Source organism: Nyctereutes procyonoides, unplaced genomic scaffold (assembly GCF_905146905.1).
Source record: "Nyctereutes procyonoides isolate TBG_1078 unplaced genomic scaffold, NYPRO_anot_genome, whole genome shotgun sequence".
Lineage (NCBI taxonomy): Eukaryota > Metazoa > Chordata > Mammalia > Carnivora > Canidae > Nyctereutes > Nyctereutes procyonoides.
Window position 1 is genome coordinate 33,851,941 of NW_026575135.1, and position 27,027 is coordinate 33,878,967.

Consider the following 27,027-nt stretch of genomic DNA (forward strand, 5'->3'; position numbering starts at 1 on the left):
ATAGAACTTCCTAGTAACAATCCAGTGACAAGAAATATGAGTTAATGAACTTGATATTCAAATCCCTAACTCAGGGCAGCCCCAGTGGCACCACGGTTTAGCGTCGCCTGCAGTCCGGGGTGTGATCCTGGAGACCCAGGATCGAGTCCCATGTCAGGCTCCCTGAGTGGAGGCTGCTTCTCCCTCTGCCTGTGTTTCTGCCTTTCTCTCTGTGTGTGTGTCTCTCATGAATAAATAAATAAAATCTTAAAAAAAAATCCCTAACTCATATATCTTATTCAACACTACTAATCATTAACATTTTCCATCCTATCTTAGATGCAATGTTTCATAACCCTAACTGATGTCTGCCACTCCCTTAACACCTTTTGTTCTATCAACCTGTGAGCTTTCAACAAGTTTCACAGTTTAAATTGATGCATGAGTCAACAAGAACTCTATCTTTAGTAAATTTATTTTTTTTTAAGATCTTATTTATTTATTCATGAGAGACACAGAGAGAGAGGCAGAGACACAGGCAGAAGGAGAGGCAAGCTTCTTGCAGGGAGCCCAACCTGGGACTCAATGCTGAGACTCCGAGATCATACCCTGGGCTGAAGGCAGACACTCAACTGCTGAGCCACCCAGGCGTCCCTATCTTTAGTGAATTTAAAGAAAAGTAATACTTACAAAAATAGCTGAATTATCCACAAAAGTAGCAATGTTGATAGGATACATTGTATCTTTCTGTATTTCTTTCTACTTGAAATTCACAGCACTCTCATTTAAAAGATTATTTCACAAGTTTCCACAAACTGAGAAAATGTGGATGTACTTTCACTGGAAAGGTTACAGAGGTAATCCTCAATTTTGTGAGTAAGCCCTTGGTGCAGAATGAGTAATCTCTGACAACAAGAAACAATCGTAGTTTTTTTTTTTTTTTCCACAGTTTTTTTTTTTTTTTTTTTTTAAGATTTTATTTATTCGTGAGAGACACAGAGAGTGAGAGAGGCAGAGACCCAGGCAGAGGGAGAAGCAGGCTCCATGCAGGGAGCCTGACACAGGACTTGATCCTGGGTCTCCAGGATCAGGCCCTGGGCTGAAGGCGGCGCTAAACTGCTGAGCCACCTGGGCTGTCCACAATCATAGTTTTTACACTGCAGAAGTCCCTACCTGGTAGGGATTTTCAAATCATTGAAAATACGTTTTTATAGAAAATGAGCCTCAGTTTCACCTCACTACTATCATGTGCAAAACAGAGGTGGGGAGCTGACTCAGTTGTATCCTTAGCCTGTGGGGACTTGTTAGGATTTGAACACACTAACCATTTCTTAGACATTCAGTCCTTAGGTATTCAAATAACCAAAGGGAAACTCAGTAAAAAATAAAAAGAATGCATTGGGCAGTGTTGGAAGCAATAATTCTCCATGAGGAGGCAGGCTGTCTATATCAGAAACTGGAGGTCAAAGATGGACTCTTTTAAATCACTTATGTCCCCACATCTTAAACCTAGTTGAGAATAACCACTGTAGTGAACCACTGTTACTTCAGGGAGTAAGCTGAATCCCACAAGGGGGCAAGAGTAGAAAAAGGGTTGAGAAGGGTGGCAGGAAAAGGATAAATTTTAGAGATTTCCTTTAGAGCTCTTCACACTCCAATGGCGAAAACCCAAGCATATATCGAAACCCCAACTCTATCACTGCCCTTTATGCTAGAAGGTATAAGCTATTTATGGCTCCTCAGGGATGAGAGGATATTGAGGAGTTAGATTAAGAAAGTATCTAATATTTGACTGAGCAGAGCACTTACCTGAGCATAAACTCTAAAAATAGCACAATCAGAAACTGAATAAAACGCCAAAGTAGGAACAGACATAAACACATCAATATGTAAAGAGGTAGAGATTAATTAGTCAAGAATATGTGGGAGTTATTTAATAAAACCTCCTACTCCAGCTGAAATATTTCATGAATAATAGCTAAAAGTAAAGGTAATTATTATGCTGTGATCTAAGTCAGCAATTGCTCATTAAAATAATAATAATAAAAGGTATCTTTACAGATGTTGTAGCCAATTTACTGGTAGGAGTCTGCATACAAAATTTATAGGTAGTTTTTTTTCCTTTTCTTTTTCTCTTTTTTTTAAGAAGGTATAATTATTGCTAGTCACCATAGTGCAGTCTGAAGTCCCATCTTTTTTTAATTTTATGAGTCACAAAACATCTTTCCTTAGTCTTCCCATTGGTGATAACCACACGACAAGCCAGCCAATCTGTCTTTGCATCCCCAACATGGGAAATCCTGCCTTAGGACTTGGTTTCACAAGAGCCTTTCATCAGTCCCTCCAGTTCAATTCAATCAACACAAATTTGCCTTGTTCCTATGGCATCTAAACCTCTATGTAAACTCAATCCCAATGATAAGTCAATCCATTTTGATGCCTTAGGGTGCCAAGAAATTTATATCAAAACTTTTTTTAAAAGATTTTATTTATTTATTCATGAGACACACAGAGAGAGGCAGAGACATAGGCAGAGGGAGAAGCAGGCTCACTGTGGGGAGCCTGATGCAAGACTCGATCCCAGGACCCTGGGATCACATCCTGAGCCGCCGAAGGCAGATGCTCAACCACTGAGCCACCCAGGTGGCTATATCACCAAATCAAAACTTCTTAAGCCATTTGATCTAAGGATAGATTCTGGGTAACATTACATATAACTTCGTTTTTTTTAAGATTTATTTATTTTTATTTATTTATGATAGAGAGACAGAGAGAGAGAGAGAGAGGCAGAGACACAGGAGGAGGGAGAAGTAGGCTCCATGCTAGGATCCCGATGCGGGACTCGATCCCGGGACTCCAAGATCGCACCCTAGGCCAAAGGCAGGCGCTAAACCGCTGAGCCACCCAGGGATCCCCAACATTACATATTACATATAACTTCTAACACAATGTCTGCCTTACACTCTAGAAGCACTCGATAAACATTTGTATGCATTTGAATTAGCACTAACACAAAATGTGAAATCATACACTTCACTCCTTAATATAACCTAATAATTTAATGCTGGTTATGTTAAGTAGATATTAGAAAGGGCTGTATATTTTTAATCTAAAACTAAAATAGTGTCACACAATGTGTTAAGAGTGATTCTTTCCTTATCTAGTTCCCTGGGGTTAACCTATGTATTGTTTCATACTAAACTAAGAACAGATTTTTTTTTTTTTTAACATGGCATCTCACTTTAGTATCACAAATAAGGATCTTTGGCCACACAGGCTGCACAAACTTTAGTTGATGCAAGCCGGGCTTAGATTTGAAGTCCAAGATGGAAACTAACTGGGTGAAATAGACACAGATCTTCTGGAGTAAGCCAGGGGCATGGGCATGCACCCATACACTCAGTCACCTACAGAGACTTCGTGTGCACCACAGGTGTCTCCATCGGCTTCAAAGAGACTTAAATTCAACAGCTGAGACTTTATTTCAACAGCTTCTAAGATTTCTACAGTCTTTTACAGGTTAAGCGAATAATAAATATAAATGCTATCTCTTACAGACAACACATCTAGGGTTACATCCCTCAGGTAAAAATCTTCTAAGAGAGGAGATACAAATAAAGTGATAAAACCCAGCAGTTAAGAGATACCAGTGAGAAAGCAGGAAGGCCTACCTCTTCAGGCAGATGAAGAATGGTGTGCTCTCCCGCACTGAATTGTGACAGAGATTTATATGCAGCATTTGCTACAATGGGGTCCTAGACAGGGTACCAGTAAGACAAACAAAAGAAACAATATATATTACACATCAACTCTGGAGGAAGGAAGAAACTCTTCCCGCATCAACCTCAAAGTTCTAGAGTCAGGGCTTTGGAAATGATACTCAAGCCTTGCTTTAATGTGTCCCAACTAAAAATTGAGAGAAATTAGCATTGGGTAGAGAGACCAGAAGCACTACATTTTTATCCTACTTTGGACATTAAACAGAAAATAACTCAAAATCGCTCAGGTCCCCATTACATGGTATGGATGATTGGAAGAAGTGTGAGCATATGGAATCTGATAGGTTGGGACTAGGTTCTGATTCTCTCTAGCTACTAACAGGGAAAGTTAGCCCTTGGGAATCTCAGCTCATAGAGTCAGGAGTCTAGTGTAACATCACCGACAGACATCCCCTTCTCTGTATTCCTTGATTGGAAACGACATCTGGACTTTTTGTTTGTTTGATGTGCTTGCTGGGGCAAAGCAGGAAAGGGGAAGGGCCGTTAAAAAAAAAGAGAGAGAGACAGTGACAGCAGTCTCTCTCCACATCTGTCAGCTTCACAAAGTAACAAGTGCACTTTATGACAAAAATGGATTAACGGGCATAAACTGAGAAGTTTTCTAAAACCTAAGCTTATTTATGTCACAATTCTTTTAAGATCATGAAGCCATCATTTAAATTTCATGATATTTCTTATTCCAAGAGTCTTATTTCACAGTTCTTTCTCAATTTGGTTCTGTTTCACCAACACCTTTGTGATAGTACCTTGTTTTGAGTGTGGGTCCAGAGGAAGCTGAGGACTTGAACTTTAAAATTCTGAAAAATCAATAAACATCACAATAAATGAGATGAAAACAAAACTGAGAACAATCTAAAGTAGCAAGCAGTGAACATTAATTCACTCAAAATTATACTAGTGATTGACTTAATCCGTATTTACCCATCAGCCATAAAATGAAAGTACTCAGTAAGACTCATCATGAAAATGCATGCACATTTTAAACACAGTATGTTAATATTATTAAGTAAAAAATTGTTAATAACCATTTTTTTGCTGGCCTCTCAAGGCCTACCTAGTACAAATTTCCCTCCCCTCTTTGGTGTCACTGTTCCTGACTCTCTACCCAAACAGAGTTCTCCCTTCACCAAGTGGTCACATGGCCCATGGCACACTTTAACATCCAGCATGATTATCTGCATATGTGGTTAACTCCCTCTAGATTTACACTCCTCAGGGCAGTGACTATCTTTTGCATTTCAAAAACCTTAAAGCCCAGAAAAATAAAGGACATCAGCCCAGTTCCTCAAATGACAAATATTTAGTAAATGATGAGCTTAAAAAGCCATTTATCTTCCAACAGTCTACCTTGTCTTCATTTCAATCACATCTATCTTCTTGTCCTTCTAAATCACTGAAGGTTCTTCTACATCTCCTTATCTTTATATATTCCAATTCTTAGATTTCAATGAGAAGCAACAGTTTTTTAATTCTGTAAGAACCTAGTCTAATAGCACCAACTAAGTAAGGTTTCATTCAATTCCTCCTAGGATGCTAGTCATTTCTACCACCATACTCTCACAGGCCTCTGATTAAGTATACTCATCAAATGTTATTATAATTCTTGTTGCTTATATCCAACTCCTTTTTTTTAAAGATTTTATTTATTTATCTGAGAGAGAGAGAGAGCGCGCGCGAGCACTGAGCTGGGAGGAAAGGGAGAAACTGACTTTCCTCTGAACAGGGAGCCTGGTGCAGGGCTTGATCCTGGGGATCTGGGATCATTATGTGAGCCAAAGGCAGATGCTTAACTGACTGAGATACCAGGTGCCCCTATGTCCAACCCCTTTGTCAACTTTTGAGGGTTTGGAAGGCAATGACTGACAATTTAGTATAATGGGAAAACAGGCTATGGAGGTAAATATCCTGGGATGAGACATCAGCCTTCTTTCAGACATTATAACATAGTTCAAGCCACTTGTCTGGCACGCAGCAGGTACTCAATAAATATTTAATGAATGGATGTACCTCTCAAAACCTCAGATTCTTTAGCTTTAAAATGAAAATAATACCTTCCTATGAGAAATTAGAACGAATTGGTATAAAGTAATGAGAAGAGTGCTGGGAATATAATAGGTACTTAAAAAGAATATCTATTTTGTATTACGATTTCTAAAGCCTAGGACAGTTTTACTAAATATATTTTAAGTCAATGAATGGATGTACAAGCACTTAGCAAAGCAATTCAGAAAATACTCTAATTGAAACATGGTCTCTATTTGCAACAAGCTTATAGTTTAATGGGGCAAATAATATATATACATATACATATACCTGTAGTACAAAATAGAAATAAATGTTCTTAGGACAGTATAAAGTACAATATAGATAAAGAATCAAGTCTACAGCAAGAGACTCCTACTTGTACAAAAATTCACCAAAAAAGAGGATGAATTAAACCAATTCTTTACTTTCTAAAATAGATTCTAAAATTAGAGATTAAAAAAAGCAATTCTGATAAAGAGAACAATGCACAAAGGAAAAAAAAAAAAAAAACAGAAAATCTGGAAGCAGGAGAAAAAAATGCAGGAGGCAGAAAAGTAGAGGGAGGCCAGATTCTCAAACACCTGATGAGTAAGGTATAGAGAGGATGGACTCCATTTTAGGCAAACACAAGACACTGAGGTGACTGGGAAGAGCAAGGACCTAAGAGATGCTTTGGGAAAACTGTATCTAAACTCTAACCAGTTAACAGAGAGCACATTATTTAAATATACATCCAGAGAGAGGAAAAGAGGGAGGGGGGGAGGGAGGGAGGGAGGGAGGGAGGGAGGGAAGAGAGGCCTGGGGGGTGAGGAGAAATTGGGGGAAAGAGAGGAATAGGGAGAGACAGAAAGAGCAAGAGAGAGACAGAAGCACAGAGGTCTCCCTCTACATTTCTTTACTTCTACTAACAAGTGACTATGGTCACGGAAGGGCTCTCCCCTACTGGGGAACTGATAGATGCAATGACCCCAGAGCCATCTATCTGAGCAACAGAGGATCCTTAATATGAAAATAAGCATGAAGATAGACCAAAATAAGACAACAGGGAAGAATGTAAAGTTGAAGAAGAAAATAAATCAAGTCTCCCCCACAATACATACACGCTAAATAAATAAATAAAAGTAAATAAATAAATAAATAAATAAATAAATAAATAAATAAATAAATAAATTTACAGCCAACGTAAGAAACCAACCAAACACCAGCTCATAAATTAACCTGTAATAAAATCCAAATAACTCGAAGTATAAGCAATACAAAGCTATAGGAGTTCAGCCCTTGAAAACAGAAAATAAATACAACAGGCCCTTACTATGGCTTTTACTCTTAGTTCTTTATCAGTAGCCTGGTGGACTTTCTGACAACGTAAGAGTATGTGTCATAATAGTCTCCATAAAAAAGACTGTTGGTGAATGATATAATCTAAGAGTCTCAAATCAATTCCTTTTTTTTAATACCCTAAAACAAAAACCCAAATATGAGAATAAACTCATCCTATATTGGTCAACCGTTCATTCAATAACTACCTACTGACTATATGCTATGTGCCAGGCACTATGCCAGGTATTGTATCCTCAGGAAGGACAAATTTGATTTTATTTACTGTGCAGCATTAAGAATGATAAGAAGAAGTATTATCTTATAATCCAGCCTTATCACACAATCTAAATCATGTAAAGGACTATTATTGGATTCTTGTGTGGGAGGTAGTTTATCATAGTCTTGTGAAACACTAAATCAAACCACAAGTTCACGAAGATTTCAAGTGAAAATGAATTGTTGCTCTTTAATGGAAAAAGGGAAAAGGTAAGCATGAGTGGGAATATGGCTACAAAAGTGAAGATATAAATGAATTCACCATCGTCTCATTTCACTCATTTCATACAGAGAATGTTAAACAATATATGAATCTTATAGTAAAGCTTCTTCCAAGAGTTTCAGTTCACTCCAATGACAAATACCGAGTAGCTCACAAAATTATTTTCCTCTCCTAAGGTAGTCTGATTTTACAATCATCCTCATTGTACAGATCAATATAGGACACGTGAACGTGTAAAAATCAACTCTTTATGGGAAACCTAGAAGCAAAACACAAATGAATATATATATATATATATATATATGTATATATGTATATATATATATATATATATATATAGTCAAATACTATGGGAGACTCTGTCCTGCCTTCTTAAAATCTTTGTGATATTTTTTAGAAATAAAAGCACCAATAAAATAAATTTAAACTTTTGGCCTTAGACACACTATTTTTAACATACTGACTTTTTATTTTACTTATTTTATTTATTTATTTTGCACACTGACTTTTTAAAGTCTTGGTTATATTCTCATAATAAAAAATTGGTATCCTTTAAGTAAATAAGCCTTAAAGACAACAGAATTGATAAGTAAGGATATTCTCCTATTACTAGCAGTCCATAAAGATATCACATCCTTAGAACAAAAAATGTTAAAGGATTTTTGGAAAACAAAGATTAGGAATATCATTTTCCATAAGTTGTTATCCAGCCCATGTCTTCCCAATGTAGAAACAGAAAATTTATTGACCTTCAAATGCATACCTCATATTCAGCTGTATTGACTGTTAAAGAGGGAACCAGAGAAAACAGTTCACTGAGGGTCTTCAAAATGAGGGGTCTTGTGTCACAGCTGAGCTTTGGAGAGAGAGCATTCCATGTGGAGCGAATGCAAACGACCTGTGAAGGAAATGAAAGAGTCAATGCCTAACAAAATCCCAGCTGACAGGATGCCATTAGCAGAGGGTACTATCTTTTATTACAGGAAAACCAGGAAAAAATCGTAACATTCCCAGAAGTTCAGATTTGATAAGGTATCACTTCTCAAAAGAAATTATTTAAACCAATATAAACTGTTGTGGAAGAAAATCCAGCCTGACTCACATGATAGCTTCTTTGCTACTTTAGCTTGCTAACCAAGGAAATAAAACTTACACGCAGATATGTACATGGGTGCCAGCCAGTGCTCGCACACATGCAAATTAGATTAGCTACAAACATTATTGAAGAACCATTCTATGAAAAAAACGAAGGGTAAGATAATGTTAAAAAAAAAAAAGGAAGAAACGTTCTAAGATTTTTATTTATTTATTTTTGAGAGAGAGAAAGTATAAGCAAGCACGAGTTGGGGGAGAGGCAGAGGGTGAAGTAGACTTCCTTGCTGAAATTGCATCAGCACTCAGAAAATTGAGATTTAATATATATAAACTGAACATGCTCAAATCATCTTACAAACAGTTAAAGGAGGCAGGAGAATAACTGTATTATTTAAAATAATAATTTGAGCACCTAGTTGGCTCAGTTAGTAGAGTAAGTGACTCCTGATCCAGGAGGTCCTAAGTTCAAGCCACACATTGGGCAGAGAGCTTACCTACTAAACTAACTAAATAAAATATTTTAAAACCTTGTTTTAAAAGTCACTTCAGATTCTTTAAAAGACTGTTAAATGATAAAATAAGATGGCAGCCTGACAAAAATGTTATTTTTAACTTGACCCAATTTTCTAAACCAAGTGTTCTTAGTTCATATCTGGTTTTCTAGATATTCAAATGTCTTCCTAAATTCGATTCCAACTACACCAGATGATTTCTTCACTTGGAGATATTTTATTAAAATTTTAAAACTCAGGCAGGAAGAGTGCCAATGTAGATCAATTATATAGAGTTTAACAAGGATTAATCTTTCTAAAATACTCCCATCCCTTCTCTTAAGCTTCAATTAATACACACAATTTGTCTCCATCTACAAACATAAATTATTTAGAAAAAACTACATAAGGTAGTAAGTGAAAAGATGTCAAGACAAATGAATAATATGTACCTAAGGACCTAGATTAAGGAGAGGTTTAAAGAGGAGACAGCAGAAGGAGTATCTCAGAACACTTGGATTTGGTGCTTTTGCTCTTTATTTTCTTCTTTCCATGAAATAGCAGAAAAATATTCTTTGGCTTGGGACCCACTACAAATTTGGATTGAATTAACATTTACTAAGAGGAATACTGTGTGTCAGCCACATCAGTGGGCATGTTTATACGAAGTAGCCCTATTATTACAAATTATCAGTATTTGCAATCAAAAGATAAACTCAATCTTTCAAAGCTATCAATTCAACATCAAGTGTATACCCAGAGTAGTAAAAAGTACTAGGAGGAACAGTGGCATATAAAACATAATTTAACATCTCAAAGAACTTAGCACCTACTGAAAAGGAAAAGAATGTATAGAATTCTAAATTATCAGGAAACAAAATAATTAGATTTTAGGCTATTTTCAACAGAAAAGAGTTTTAGGAGGACCTAGGGAGTAAAGCTTTGTCTGGGGGTGGGGTCATCAGAGAGAACATCAAGAACCAGGAAGCCTTGAGATGGGACAGGAAGAAGGAAGAGACAGAAGTCAGGCAGACATTCCTTAAGCAAGTGGAAGGCAAAGGTCAAAACACAAAGGAAGTGTGTTGTAGGGGCGCCTGAGTGGCTTAGACGTTGAGCATCCACCTTTGGCTCAGGTCATGATCCCGGGGTCTTGGGATAGAGTCCCACATCAGGCTCACCGCAGGGAGGCTGCTTCTCCCACTGCCTGTGTCTCTGCCTCTCTGTCTCTCATGAATAAATAAATAAAATATTAAAAACAAAAAAAGCATGTCACAGGCACACAACTGGTGTGCAAAGTATCAGTGAGGGAAGGCTGACAGATCAGAGTGTACCTGGAATACCAAAACAAGTTTGGATCAGAATCAAGAGAAAAAGAGGCTTCTAGCAGTTTCTCAGCTGGGGAACAATCAAAATTAAAATGCTACTTTTGAAAGAATCTTCTGGTAGTCTTAGACCCAAAGTCAAAGCAGTTACCCGACCTCGCTGATTCCTATTGCTCACTGGTCCCCAAGACATATAGAGCCTGAAACATTTTCACAAAATCTTATGCTCAGTGTACACACTATAATTATCCAGGCTCTCTTAACTTTAAATGCCCATCAGATTCCAACTGAGGTCGTTTCAAGACCCAGTTCAAACCCCAATTCCACAAATAAGCTTCCTCCTACAATTCAAGCCCTCCTTTTATCCCTTTTGTTCCTCTACCTTCTAACACTTAAAACTATATACCATCCAATTTAGCATTTAATTATATACTGTCTAGTATTATTCACTATTTTCATGAACATAAGTTGTCTTCTCAAGTAGATATTAAGTTATTTGAAGATAATGATCATGTCTTATAGTTCTCATTCCCCACTCACCTAGCTTGGTAATAAGGATATAACAGATTAACAGTACTTATCAACTACTCATGGTATAGGACTTGAGGAATGCTAAATCTGAGATGGAGAATAAAAGAATTAAAAGAACTAGGAGATTGAATCAAAAAGGGAAAGGCTTGGGACCTAAAGACTGGATGAATAAAAAAATAAAAATAGCATTAAAAAAGGGAGGAGGAAAAAAAAAGAAGGAGGGGCGCCTGCATGCCTCAGTCTATTAAATGTCTGTCTCCAGCTTAGGTCATGATCCCAGGGTCCTGGGAAAGAGCCCCATTTGGGCACCATGCTCAGTGGGGAGTCCGCTCAGTGGGGAATCCGCTTCTCCCTGCTTGTCCTTTCTCTCTCTCTCTCTCTCTCAAATAAATAAATAAAATATTAAAAAAAAAAAAGGAGGGAAACCTGGAGGAAGGAGCACATTACAGGAGATGGGGCAAGAGGCGATGAGTTCCATTTGAGATATGTTTAATATGAATTGATGGAAAGAGATCCAGAGAGAAATATCCTGCAAGCAAGAAGAAAAGTACTATAACTCAGATGTGAGATTGGTCAACAATAGCTCTGTCATTCAAACATTTCTATAAATCAAAATACCATAAGGAGATATGGCTCACAGATGCTATGAGGCCCTCTGCAGATCAACACAGATGACATCTGGCCACCAACTATAGACATAGGAAAAGGACCTTGTCTTTTCCATGAGTAGTTGGTGGACAGTAAGGCTACATCCTCCAAGTATATTCAAGGGTTCACAGAACTTTTTTTTAAAAAAAAGTCATCTTTCTAGAGTGTTTAAAAGTGAATTCCTGAAATGGTACTGTACATATAGACTATTAGAAGGTATTTCAGAACCAGGAGCTGTGGCCTTACACATACGCAAGGTATACCTGCAGGGAATATTTGCAAACCCATGCTGGCCCCATAATCAGAAGCAGGGAAGCCTCTAGTAAAGAAGGCTGCTTTCCCTGACCTTCCCAACCCTGGGCTCTTCTTGACACTATATCTCAGAGACGGTCTGGCCCTGGGGACTCCTTGAGCTTAATCTATGACAATCTTGCTATGCCCATCTTCTAGAATCCTGTGGATCTGATCCACTACCTTTGTTACCTGTACAATCTGTCAAATCACATTGGATTAGGCAGGTTCAGGGTCCTGGTTTTTACTGGCTTATTATGTCTCTACTATCAATTACCCAATGACTTGTCTGTTTTCAAAGAACAAATTGAGGGGGATCCCTGGGTGGCACAGCGGTTTGGCGCCTGCCTTTGGCCCGGGGCACGATCCTGGTGACCCGGGACCGAGTCCCACTTCGGGCTCCCGGTGCATGGAGCCTGCTTCTCCCTCTGCCTGTGTCTCTGCCTCTTTCTCTCTCTCTCTCTCTCTCTCTCTATCATAAATAAAAATAAATAAATAAATAAAAATAAACAAAAAAAACAAATTGACATCTGGCTCTAGGAATATGAAGGGCTGCACCTGAAGAATGATAAAGAAGGAAATTTTGCTCTATGCTGCTGAGCTGAAAAAAGAAAAAAAAAGCAGAGGTGGGAACATGGGGAGGAGGTGGTAGTGTGAATTACCCAGTGCCAGAAACAAGGAGGCAAATAACTACACTGAGCTATTGTAAGAAAGTTGTCGGTATCTATAAGCTAATAGCTCGTGTTTCTATGTCCACAGGGAAAGAGGAAATACTCCCTTTAGCCTATAGAAAACAGGGAGTTGGAACTGAGACCCACACATAAAACCATGCCCTTGGGGTGCCTGGGTGGCCATCAGTTAAGCATTCGACTATTGGTTTCAGCTCAGATAGTGATCTCGGGGTCATGATCTCAAGGTCATGTTCTCAGGGTCATGAGACAGAATCATGTTGGGCTCTGTGCTCAGTGGGGAGTCTGCTTAAGACTCTCTCTCCCTCTCCCTCTGCACGCCCCCCCCCAACTTGTGCATGGTCTCCTTCCCTCTGTCTCTAAAATAAAATAAAATCTTAAAAAAAAAAAAAAAAAGCCCAGCACTCTCAAAGAGCTGCACCCTTAGTGTAATGGTTGGACTAAAAACCACTGAGCTGGGACACTTACTTAAAAAACAGCAGTGAGCTGGGGGCATCTGGATCACTCTCAACGGATATTCCTGTAACCCATAATCTAAACAGTTCACACAGAAAAATGAAATAAAGTAAGCTCATCTGAAAAGGAGTTCATGATACAAAAATTTTCAAAAACTATAATGAAAGAATCAACAAAAGCAACAAACAGCAGGGCTAAACATCCAAGATTTTCAGATAACAGAATAGAAATACAGAAGTACTTGATAGAATGAAAGATTTCAGACAAGGCATTTAAGTACCAGTAAAACAAGATGGCACGATGGAAAAGAAGAGGAAAATTTGGCAAAGAACCAAATAAGATCTCCAGAAATGAAGACTATAATCACTGAAATTATTAACTCAATCTGATAGCAAGTTATCCTAAGTATAGACCAGAAAGATCAGAGTTACAAAATATAAAAAAGAAATTCAAAGTCAGGTCGTATTAAAAGAGATAGTCTATCTTATGTTTATCAAGAGTTCCTAAATAACTTTAATTTTAGAATGGCCCTTGGAGAAGTAGTTGATTCCGGGACTGGACTAAGGAAAATATAACTTAGGTCTGGAGCATCTTATGGTGCGAGAAGTAAGGGAAGTGTTCAAAAAAGGATGTGGATTTGATGAAAGGACATGGCAGCAATCTCAAAGTGTTCCAAATAAAAACCCCTATGTCCACAGAGGCATAAATAGATATATAAATAAGCAAATAAGAAAGAAGGAACAGCAATTCCTTACAGAAAAATTCCTACTGACAAATGTAGAAGCAATGAAAGAAATAAAAAAATCACCATTAGACAAACACGACCAGAATAGCTGTCATAGGCAAGATATGCTGGAAGATGTTAAAAATTAGTGGGCAAAAGTGTGAGGACAAACAGGACAACTGGATAGTCTCAAAGTATCTCCTCCAAGAAATGGGTTAATTACAAAAGAAAGAACAGTTATTGTGATATAGAGTAGTCCAGAATATATCACATTAACCAAGTGATTGACACTAATACCACCAAACGATGAAGGTCAATATCACCAGTAATAAAATATACCAACACCATGTACTCCTTAGAGGATACACTGAGAAATAGAGAAATACTACCTCTGGACTAGTCTTATCCCAAAAAAGCCACATGTCCTTGATCTAATCATGAGGAAACATCATATACACCCAAATCAAAGGACATTTTACCAAACACCTAATCAAGACTCTTCAAAAGGGTCAGCGTCATGCAAGTAGAAGAGCCTGAGAAACTGGCAGAGCTGGAAAGAGAAAGGTAATATGACAACTCAGTGCAACAGCAGAGCCTGGGTTGGATCCTGGAATGGAAAGAGGACTTCAGTGGGAACTCTATGAAGCCTGAATAAAGTCTGTAGTCCAGTGAATAGCATTACATTAACATCAATTTCTTAGTTTCAATGGCTGTGCTACAGCAATGAAAGTAAGACATTACGTTAGGGAAAGCGGAGTGAAAAATATTCGAGAACTCTCTATATTATTTTTCCTTTTTTTGTACAACAGCTTTTAGGAGATATAATTCACATACAATTCACCTGAAGTGTACAATTCGATGGTTTTCAGTATGGTTCTCACAAAGTTACACAACCATCACCACAATCAAGTTTACAAACATTTTCATTACTCCAGAAAGAAACTCCATGATCATATAATACTCATTTCCCCCCAGCCATCCCAATTCTAAGCAACCATAAATCTATATTCTCTCTCTTTAAATTTGCTTTTTCTAGACCTTTTCTATGAAGGAAATCATACCATATATAATTTTTTGTTATTGGCTTCTTTCAATTAGCATATTGCTTTTAAGGTTTCTCCATGGTGTAGCATATATCAGTAGTCTTTTTCACTGCTAAATAATATTCCATTCTATGTATAGATCTCTCTATACTATTTTTTGAAGGCTTCCTGTAAGTTTAAAGGTATTTCCAAATAAAAGGTTAAAAAATAAGAATGGGGTGGGGGAGAACTACTTAAAAAAAAATGGCTAAGAATTTCCAAAGTCAAAGAAAGTAATTCTCTAGGTCCTCAGCAAGAGAAATAAAAATAAGTTTACATCTACATACATTATAAGATGGCTGTTTAAGCACCAAGGCAAAGAGATAATCTTCAAAGCTAATGGGGGAAAAAAGAGAATATCAAAAAATAGAGACTGATGGGATGCCTGGGTGGCTCAGTGGTTGAGCATCTGCCTTTGGCTCAGGCCCTGATCCCAGGGTCCTGGGATCAAGTCCCACATCAGGCTCCCTGGAGGGAGCCTGCTTCTTCCTCTATGTCTCTACTTCTCTCTGTGTGTCCCTCACGAGCAGGTAAGTAAAATATTTAAAAAAAAATAGAGAGGGATCCCTGGGTGGCGCAGCGGTTTGGCGCCTGCCTTTGGCCCAGGGCGCGATCCTGGAGACCCGGGATCGAATCCCACGTCGGGCTCCCGGTGCATGGAGCCTGCTTCTCCCTCTGCCTGTGTCTCTGCCTCTCTCTCCGTCTCTCTCTGTGTGACTATCATAAATAAATAAAAAAAAAAAATTTAAACAAAAAAAAAAAAAATAGAGAATGTCTACAAAGGAACAATTTAGAGCAACAGCAGACTTCAAAATTAACAAGACGAGCGATCATGCAATAATATCTGGCAGGTGGTAAAGAAGCAATCAGACTAAAATACTGAATCCATCATTCATTAGTAAGGGCAAAACATACAAGAATATATAAATTAAGTTAAATAGATGGAGCACTTAGGTATTAGGCATTATGGCATGTAAATATTTACATACAAATTACTCAGAATGTCTTGTTCAGTTTGTCTGAGTTGTAGAGAATACATCCCATTCTAAATGCTTACATTATGTGTATTTTATGACCATTTGTGTTTCTCAGGGAGAAGGATACTTTCTCGCTGTCATTCCTCCCCAAGAATCTTAGCAACTCTAGACAGCACAGATCAAGACCCTGGGCAGTGTGGTACACTCGAAAGAGCACATGACTGGAGTCAAAAAAAACCCAGGCTCTCTCATTTGGTAGCTGAGTGACTACAGCAAAGTCATTAATCTCCTTCAATCTGTTTCCCCAGCTGTACAAAGGAAATAATAGTAGCAACACCTGCTCTATGTATAGCACAAGGTTAACAGTGAAGGCAATGTTGAGACAATTGTATGCAAACGTGCTTTGTACACTGTCAAAGATGGTTATTGCTATTACAGCCAATGGGGGAAAATCATGAATCCCCAAACACTCAAAGCCTTTGCTTCTAATTCTTGTGCCGTAAGAATGACTTTGTCCGAGGAACAGATAGCTATCTTCTAATTTTACTTCCAAAAGATTTTTCTAGAAATTCCTGGGAACAGCCTACTCCTTTTGTCCTGATACTTTACTCCAACAGAGAGAAAGCTTTATAAAAACCTGTAGGCAACAAAAACTGCTTTTATTTGCCCTTTTCATAATGAAGGTAAAAGAAACTGCCTTTACAATTAAAGGACTCAAGTCATCATCATGCAGTGAAGTCCTCTTAAGCTAATTCAGCACACACAATCATAAAACAGGATGCTTCTGTTACCAAAATACAAGGACAGGAGATAAGAGGGAGTTTAAACAGACACAATCAATGGGGCAGAAACAATGAGAAAAATAACATTCTTACCCTAATAATTTGAGTTAAAGGTTCTAAGTATTAAAAAAAAAAAAAAAAAGACACCACAGGTTTATTTAAGTAATTTTATAGTCTTTTAATGTCTGAGACAACTTTATGATCAAGACAGTGTGACAGAAAACAAGAGAAATAAATACCAAGCTGCCTTTTTAAAAGTCCTTTGTAGGCGCACCTGGGTGGTTCAGTGGTTTGAGCGTCTGCTGCTGAGGTCATGATCCTGGGGTCCTGGGATCAAGTCCTGCATCAGGCTCCATGCAGGGAGTCTGCTTCTCTCTCTGCCTATGTCTCTGCCTCTCTCTGTGTCTCTCATGAATAAATAAATTAAATCTTAAATAAATAAATATCCTTTATAATCAAATGACCTTCCATTATGGTTTCTGTCTTGCTAATGACAAATAATGTAGAAGCACAAATCTAAATTTCAAATTGTGGCTCAGTAAATAAAAAATACTTGTACTTGATGTGGTACTAAGGCTGCCCTCATATTAACAATCCCTACCCTCTATGCCGTCTCTAGAAGACGTACCTTTCAAATTATTCTGTATTTCTGTAAAACTGGCAGTTTGTAGTGCAAACTTATAATTCTAGTATCTGAAGAGAAGGGGCTTAGAAATTCTGTAAGCAACACAAGTAACAACAGAGAGGCATTTATTAAACAGACTGATCTAGACTCTCAAGGGACTCACTACTCAGGGGCCAGGGATTCTAGGTTTCTTTTTTATTCCCCATGTGAGAAGTTGCAGCTTCCCCGGCTACCTCCCCATAGTGAACAACATCTTCCAATGCAAACTCCACTGATTTCTCTGCAGGAACAGAAAGAATGACACAAAGGGTTCCCTGCAGGGAGGCTCACTTTTCAGTTTTGCTAGATTCTGACTGGATTAATTACCTATTTCATGTTGGACATTCTTCTGGCATGAACTAGCAAACACACAGTCAGAAATATCCTTTCACAACAAAAATGATTAGTGCTTTATTCCCCCTCAAATAACCAGAGAATCTTTTTTTTTAAAGGTCAGTTCCTTCTACTGTTCAGATAAATGGAGGCTAGACTTCAAGGTAGTAAAGAATAATAATAGAAATTCAATCAAAATAGCTTAAAAATTAAAAAAAAAAAGAACCCACATTGCTAAAAGAGTTGCTCAGTAGATAACAGAACTGAAAGCAAAGCAAACTCAGTGTCTACCAGCAACAACAAGAGTAAAATATCCCCCCATCTAAATTTTAAAAAGGGCTAAAGGGACTAACATGAGTGCACTGCAGAAGGAACTTGAGAAATAGTTGAGCGCTGTTACATACTGAAAAATCAACATGCCACACATCAAAAAAAAAAAAAAATTGATGAAGTGAGCAGTCACTATAGAGGCTCTAGAAATACTTTACAGAACAACTGTAAATGGCACAGATGAAGCTTTTCGTAATACCTGTGGAGTGTAGTCCCCTTTACGACGATGGAGTTCCGTGAAAACCTTTCTGAATAACCAATGTTGCCATTACTGAAACGTAACCTGACTATGTGTTCACTGAAAATGATTCTTCTCTCTCCACCGGCTCTTTGCATCCACAGATTTGAGAACACAACTGATGAATTCTTAGTGGATTACAATGGTGAAGATCAATCAGTCTAACATCCCTGAGGGACTCAAAAAGATTCATCTACAACATACTAAGAACAAGGAAGACATGTACCTGGGACTGCTTCCCAAACAAACAAACAAGCTCCTGTTTAATAAAAGCTAAAGGCAAAATCTGACATCTACAAGTACAAGAGATAGAGAATTTTAGCAGAACTTCTTCAAGAATTATTTGTTCTTTAGTACCAAAAAGCCACTGAATTACAATGAAAACGGTTCCCCTTAACAAGGTTTTAACAAGTATAAACTGTTTTTCCTTCCCTACAAATGCAGTTTCTAGCAGTGTTTGGCATATAAAGGCACTCTCCTCAAAAAAATTCATTGAGGGGTGCCTGGGTGGCTCAGTCACTTAAGCATCTGCTTTCTGCTCAGGTCATGATTTCGGGGTCCTGGGATGGAGACCAATGTCAGGCTCCCTGCTCAGCATAGAGTCTGCTTTTCCCTCTCCCTCTGCCCCTTACTTCCTGTGCTCTTTCTTTCATTCTCTCTCTCTCAAATAAATAAATAAAATTCTTTTTAAAGAAAATTATTTAATGATCGAACGGTGTGAATTGGCCTACCACCAGCTAGAACAGGGTTGGAGACTTTTTTCTGTCAAAGACCAGAGACTTAATATTTCAGGCTTTGAGGGCCACGAAGTCTGTGACAACTATTCAACTCTGCCACTGTGTCATGAAAGCAGCCACTGGTTAGAACAGTATAAATATACCGCAAATACTGATGATAAGTAAACCTAAGAGTTAAGAAAGAAAACTAAAAAACACCAAACATCAGAAATGGCACTAGTGTGGAAGAGAGGGAGGGTGGCTTAATTGAGAAATACTTCTTTAAAATCAGTATTTTGAACTGTCCCTTTGTTGGATGCCCTGGAGGTTTTACACCTCAGAAAATGACCTACAAAATATTTACAATAAATAGAAATATGCTACCCTTTTATGTAATGGAGAGGAGGCCATCATGGAGAGTTGGAAAAGAAGACACACATGACTTTAGGCAGAGAGATGCTAGGGAAGAGTATACAGTGAAGGTGAAGATCTGCCAATGTGGTCACTTAAAACTAACCACGTTGGCCTCTCCCTGAGAATGTCTTTCAAATTCCTCCTGTACCCCAGTCTGTACACTGCAGCTTTAATGAATTCTTCATTACAAACTGTAGAACCAATAACTCCCTGGACCCAAGTGTCCTGGGAGCAAGCAAATCAAAACCAGTCCTAAGCAAACACTATGGAGTTTAAAAGTTGAAGTTATATGTGAGGATGCCACAAGTCTAAATGAGCTATTAATGTCTTCTTAAATTATTCTCAGCAGTCTATTTTGCAACTGAATAACTACAGAAAATCCAGGAAAACATCCGTGCTACAGCAATGGTAAAGGAATTTTCCGAGAAAAGAAGCTAGAATTGCTGGGGGAGAGGGTAGATAGACTGTCGATTTTCAAAAGAATCTACTGGCTACGGAAAAGAATATTAAGATAATGAGGAAACAAAGGGCACCACAAGAAAGTATAGAGGCTGCTTTTAGTCAAATAGACTTCAGTGATGGAATGTAAAAAGGACCACAGTGAACCCCAGGCAGGATACAGATGGGCCCATAGGAGGGCCCACCTCAAAATAGCCATAGGCCACAAATGACCAATAGGCTACTTATAACCAGGCACAGTTGCCAAAAAAGGGAAGAATTCTAAATGTCACCATATCTCTTCATCTTCCCTCTTTACTTTTTTAAGATTTTATTTATTGATTTATTTGAGAGAGAGAGAGACAGACAGACAGACGAACAAGCCAGAAGGCAGGGGTGGAGGAAGAGGGAGAAGCAGACTCCCCCCGCGCCCCCCCCCCAAGCAGGGAGCTCCAGGCATGGCTCAAGGCAGGCTCCATGAGAGGACTCCACCCCAGGATCCCCAGGATCATGACCTGAGCTGAAGGCAGACACTTAACCGACTGAGCCACCCAGGTGTCCCATTCATCCTCCCTCTTTAAAAACAGCCCCCGCCCCACACACACACAAAAAAAAAAAAAACAGCCCCTACCCACGGCCTCATTGCAGATACCCTCTCCTCTGCTATCCTGCCCATGGCTCCCTTGCAGTGCGTTCAATAACCCTCCATCCCTTTGTTCGGCCTTGGATGAATTCTTTCACCTCCTGACCCATTGGCTTCCATCAGATTGTCACCACATTTTTAGGGGCCCCCATCCGATCAAGAGACACCCCATTTAGACACCACAGAAATGTTAACAGGAGAACCAAGAAAGGATAGGGCCCTGGAGTCCAGGAGGAGGGAGAGGTTTGTAAAAACAACACTTTTTGTGGCTATTTTACATTAAACAGAAGGTAAGGAAGTATGGGATGAGTTCCTTGGCTTTGCCAGGAATAAGGTCTTTTTAAAGTTTTCTATCCAAATGGAAAACTAAACCACTTTCTCTTTAAGACTCTTGTTTATTATTTAAAAATTAAAAATATAAGCATGCCTGGGTGGCTCAGTCAGGTAAGCATCAGCCTTCAACTCAGGTCATGTTCGTGGGGTCCTGGGATTGAGCCCCACGTCAGACTCTCTGCTCAGCGTGGCATCTGCTTCTCTCTCTCCCTCTGCTTCTCCCCCTGGCTCTTGTTCTCTCTCTCTCTCAAATGAATAAATTTTAAAAATCGTTTTAAAAAATTAAGAATATAGAAATGTAATGTCAACACCCCAAATTCTTCTCAAACCTAATTGTTCATTTGCATCAGAAAAGTACACCTGCTTTGAGACACAAAAAACACTGATCACAGTATGGTTTACAATATGAAAAAAAAATCAAAACAAAACAGTAAATAATTTAAGTATCCTGAAACAAGAAATTCACTAACTATGCTATAGCCATGTGCTCATTCAATTTGATGACAGAAGTAGATTACCAACGTGATTTGTTGTCCATGGTAAACTGTTAGCTGAAAGAACAGATTACAAAAAGAATATATAACATATCCCTCTAACATAGTATGATCTCTATTTTGTTTTATGCCTGTGGTTTAGAGGTGATTTTTAATCATTTCCTTGGTTATAACTTAGGACTTTCTTACTACATACATATAATACTTGAGTCATATTTTAAAGGAAATATATAGCCATTTTATGCATTTGAGCCTGAATCATTTTTCTACAGTTAAAATTAATTTGATTCTCCCACTCCCCTATAGCTTAAAGACTGAAAAAAAAAATTTATTTTTATATAACACCTAAAATTAGTGTATTCTTAAAATGACATTTGGCAAAGTGATCATTCTTTGATAAAAAGTGAGATTTATGTTTCTTTCTTCTGCCCACCTAAATTAATATTTTACAGGGAAATCTGAAATTTTACTATAGCTGTTCTTACTCTACAAAATGGAGCCAAACATCTTCCACCACACCTGGGAAACCTAATATAATTCCAAAGGTTTTCTTAAACACCCTCATTTCCAGGCATGATGATTGCTCCTCCTCCCACAAAGCATAAGCCAGGAATTAACAGCTATTCCCGCCACATCAAATAAATATATGGCTGGTGATAATTATACAACCCATAAACACATGCCAGGAAAATAATACTGCACAAAGCTGAAAAAATTCTGAGCAGATGGACTAAAGAGCTTCCTGTAGGGTCTCAAAGGAAATAATAGCCAGTGGCACCATAAGAGTTTAGATTTAACATGCTACATTATGGATGAACCTTGAAAACACAAAGCTATGTGAAAGAAGCCAGCCATAAAATACCATATATTATATGACTCCATTTATACAAAACAGAAAACAGGCAAATCTATAGAGACTGGAAATAGATTATCAGTTGTATAGGACCAGGGGCAGGGGAGGGATAGAGACACCATGAGGTGACAGCTAAAGTCTCTTTTTAGGTTGATGAAAATGTTCTAAACTTGACTATAGTGATGGTTGCACAAATCTCCAAATATACTAATATCATCAAATTATAAGCTTTACATGGGTGAATTGTACTATGTGTGAATTTTATCTCAGAACTTATGCCAAAAAAAGAAAAAAAGAAAAAGAAAAAAGTTTTGATCTAGTGTGGTCCTACTTGACACCAGGAGAACAAATATTTTGGTATCAGCCAACTCTAGGTTCAAACCTTGCCTCTGCCACTAATTAGCTGTATTAACTTCACTTTCCTCATCTGCCAAAGAAACATAGTGTTTGTGTTTGTCAGGATTCTCCAGAGAAACAGAACCCATAAGAGATTATAGATAGATTCAGAGAGATAGATATATGGATGAATAGACAGACAGATGGACAAAGAGATAGATCTATTACAATCAGCTATCACCAACCTGAAGAACCAGGAAAGCTGGTGGTATAATTCAGTCCAAGTCCATCAGTCTGACTGAGATCCAGGGAGCCATTGTCATAAGTCTCAGAGTCCGAAGGCCCAAGAACCAGGAGCCCTTATGTCCGAAGGCAGGAGAAGATGGCTGTCCCAGCTTAATAAGAGTATGCCCATTCTTCACCTTTTTTTCCACTTCAACCCACCATGAATTGGATGTTGCTGCTCACATATTAGCGAAGGGAGATCCCTTCTGTCAGTCTACTGATTCAACTGCTAATCTTTACCAGAAACACTCTCGCAGACACACCCAAAAATAATGTTTTACCAGTTATCTGGGCATCCCATAGGTCAGTCAAAATAACACATAAAATCAACCATCATAGTACTAATACCAACCTCACAAGGTTACTATGACAATTTTTATAAAAAGACATAGGATAGTACCCAGCAAGGGGTAAGCGCTCAACAAATGTTTACTTCTGGAGTCAGTATTAAGATTGTATTATGGGGGTGCCTGGCTGGCTCAGTCAGCAGAGTGTGAAACTCTTGATCTCAGGGTTGTAAGTTCATTGAGAGAGTAGAACAGAATGTGAAATCATAACTTTCCTGGACAATTCAGAATGTCTTATATAAACAAGCTGGCATTCAAATCTCATAATAGGCCAACCCCTCTGTTAGGAACTAGGGCAAGAGAGAAATAAAAAGAGCTTATTACATCCCCAATGTAGCTCACAGGAGCACAAACATGGGAAGCAAATATTTACAGTCAGCTATAATGCTCAAACAGAAAGGGATGTTTGGGGCAAAGAGAGAAAGACACAAACCTTAGGGATAAGGAAATTTCATAAAGGAAAGAAAAACAGAAACTAGTCATTTCACTTAGTTATTAACTAGGAAAGATCGCAATAATAACAGAAGTTTTACTAGCACTATGAGATTACCTGAAATTCACAACTTATTCCAAAGCAATTTATAATCCTTTTTTGTAGAACTTCTCACAACTGCAAATAGGGAGGTGTACCATGAATAGTTAAATGTCCATTTGCTCTGGGCTCCCAACATAGAATGAGAGTTTCCCGAGGGGTAAGAACTATGTCTCTATCTCGGGCATCTCACAGTACTTGGTGCACAGCAGGCACACAAATTTTAGTTGAACATGAATGAAGAAATATAAATAAAAACAGTCAGTGTATTCTTTCCTCCGTTGGGGTTGGCTCAGAAAGCAAGTTGTCTTGCTTGACTCAAGGAAGCATTTCACTTATAACTGGAATCAAGTCCCTCTGTAATACTGTTCTGCAACTGCTGGTTCTAAACCTTAGCCAATTCCAAGTAGTTCTTGAGTTTCCAGTGGTAAATGGAAATGCTCTTGCTCACTAAATCTCTAAGCCATTCTTCTTCAGCCCTTTTATTTATCAAGTGGCAGTAGGCTACATCTCCCCCACCACTGGGGTAGGAGGGAGTGTGGGGTGGAGGATGGGAAGAGAAGTGACAGAAATTACATTATATGATATGATATTGAATAAAAGGCAAGGGATTAGCCTTGCATTTAAATCCCAACGCTGCCTCTTCTTAGCTCCGTGCCCTTGGGGAAATTACTTACACCCTATGGGTCTTAGAGCTATTTTATATTCACATATAAAATAGGGACAAGACCACCAAACTCACAGAGATGTTGTAATAATTAAAGAAGATAATGTATGTTATACCTAGTGTTGTTCCTTGACTACAACAAGCACTCAATAAATGAAAGGGTTGTTTTCCTTATCTTTGTGGTTATTACATAATGCTATCTGCTCCTAAATTACTCATTTAATTCCTCTAAGTGAATGATAATAGCCTAGTTTCTTTAGAGTCAAATCCTTACTCCTTAAAAGCATCAATTTTTTAAAGCTTTTTTTTTTAAGTCATCTCTACCTCCAGTGTAGGGCTCAAACTCACAACCCCAAGATCAAGAGTAACTCATTTACTGACTAAGCCAGTCACGTACCATCCTGCAAAGCACTGCTATAACATACAACAACAACAAAAAATATATGAGAAAAACGATCCTCTTAATAGACCTCTTTATAAAGATGGCTTGTGATGACACCTTTGAAAGACATCTTAGCATGTGTTACGCTGGAGCAACGTCTAATCCAGTAACCTATAAACATGATTGTTTGTACATCTATACTGGTAAAAAAAAAAATCGTGCACCAGCATATATGTATATTTATTGATATATACATGAACTATAAGAAGAAAAATACTAGGCAAAGCAAGAAAATTGGAAACAATTGTCCTTAATAAAAGAAAAATGTAAAACATCTTTAAATTCAATAACTTTTGTATCTCTATGTAATATGTAGTTCTTGGAGATAGCCCCCAATCTCAGTATAAAATACTGTAAATAATATAATCTGGGCAGCCCCAGTGGCCCAGTGGTTTAGCACCACCTTCAGCCTGGGATGTGATCCTGGAGACCTAGGATCGGATTGAGTCCCAAGTCAGGCTCCCTTCATGGAGCCTGCTTCTCCCTCTGCCTGTGTCTCTGCCTCTCTCTCTCTCTCTCTCTGTGTCTGTCATGAATAAATAAATAAAATCTTTAAAAAAAATAACATAATCTGCTAACAAGCACATGAAAAGATGCTCAAAACCATAAATTGGTAAGAAACTGCAATTAAAACCACAGTAAGATACTTCATATCCCATAGGATGACTACAATAAAAAAGAGAATAACAAATGTCGGCGAGCATGTGGAAAAATGGAAACCCTTATACATTACTGAGAAGAACGTAAAATGGTGCAACCACCTGGAAAAATACTTTGGCAATGCCATGAAAATTTAAAGAGTTATCATATGACCCAGAAATTCCATTCCAATATACATATCAAGAAAACTGAAAACATAAGTCTGTGCAAAAACATGTGTACAAATGCTCAGAGCAGTATTCATAATAGCCACATAGTAGAAATCATACAAATGTCCATCATCTGATGAATGGATTTAATAAAATGTGCTGTGGCCATTATAATGGAATAGTATTCAGCCATTAAAAAGGAGTGAAGTTTTGGTGAACCTTGAAAATATTGTGCTAAGTGAAAAAATCCAGACATAAAAGGCTATATACTGCATGATTTCATTTATGTAAAAAGTCCAGAATATGCAAATCTATAAAGACAAGAAGTAGTTGCCAGGGACTGTGCTTCTCCCACAGGGAATTGAGAGTGACTGCCAATGGGCACAGTTTCCTTTGGAAATTGTATTCATTTCCTATGGGCACTGTAACAAATTATCATAGGAGTAGTGGCCTAAAATGACACAAACTTACTCTCTTACACTTCCAGACTTCAAATGAGTCTTACAAGGCTAAAAATCAAGGTTCCTTCTGGAGGCTCCAGAGAAGCTATTTCCTTTCCTGTTCTAGTTTTTGGAAGCTGCCTGCGTTCTTTGGTTTGTGATGCCTTTCTTCATATCACATCACCTTTTGTCCTTCTGCTTCAGGTGTCACATCACATTCTTTCTCCTTGTCTCCTTATGGGGACAGGAGTGATTACATTTAAGTCACCATCCAGATAATCCAGGATAATCTAACCATCTCAAGAACTTTAACTCAATCAGATATTCAAAGTCCCCTTTCATCATATGCAGTTACATTCATAGGCTCCAGAGATTAGGACCTGAATATCTTTAGAGGCCATTATTCAGCCTACCACAAGAATGATTTTAAAACTTTCTGGAATTTGACAATGGTGATTGACACACAACTGTGAGTACATTAAAAATCACTGAATTACACCCTTTAACAGTGAAATTTATGATATGTGAGTATCTCAGCAAAACCATTATTTTCTTTAAAAGACACTGTTGTTAGAAAAACATAGCTATTACATGGTTCAAAAAAAGGCAAATGATCTGGGTGTAATTGTGCTTAGGCATAACATGAAGGAATCAAGAAATTCCATAAAGTCAAGGTTAACAGTGCTTCAGATAAACTTTTTTCCTTCAGATAAACTTCTCGACAATCCATATCCAGAATTGTGTCTAATTAAATGACACACTATATATATATGTGTGTGTGTCTATATATATGTATATACATATACATATATATACGTCTATATGTAGGATATATATACATGTATATATATAGACATGCACACATCCCACGCACACATGTATGCAAAATGACAACTGCATACATATGTATATATGCATGCATGCATGTATATCTCCTATAAACTCATTTAACTGATGTGCATGAACTGTAATGAACTACCATACTCTAATAGGGGAGAGATGATTCTACAACCAGTGTTCATC

The 27,027-nt window shown here is 38.0% G+C and overlaps 1 protein-coding gene across 2 annotated transcripts in view; it reads right to left on the reverse strand.

The window, feature by feature from the left end:
* Nucleotides 1–27,027, reverse strand: part of FOCAD (focadhesin) — a 312,624-nt gene that overhangs the window by 123,603 nt on the left and 161,994 nt on the right. For both annotated transcript variants that reach the window (XM_055301666.1, XM_055301665.1), the window contains exons 16-18: nt 8,366–8,500; nt 4,505–4,555; nt 3,651–3,734 (exon numbers count right to left, since the gene is read on the reverse strand). In XM_055301666.1, the coding sequence (XP_055157641.1) occupies nt 3,651–3,734; nt 4,505–4,555; nt 8,366–8,500 (270 nt within the window). The remainder of the gene's footprint in view (nt 1–3,650; nt 3,735–4,504; nt 4,556–8,365; nt 8,501–27,027) is intronic.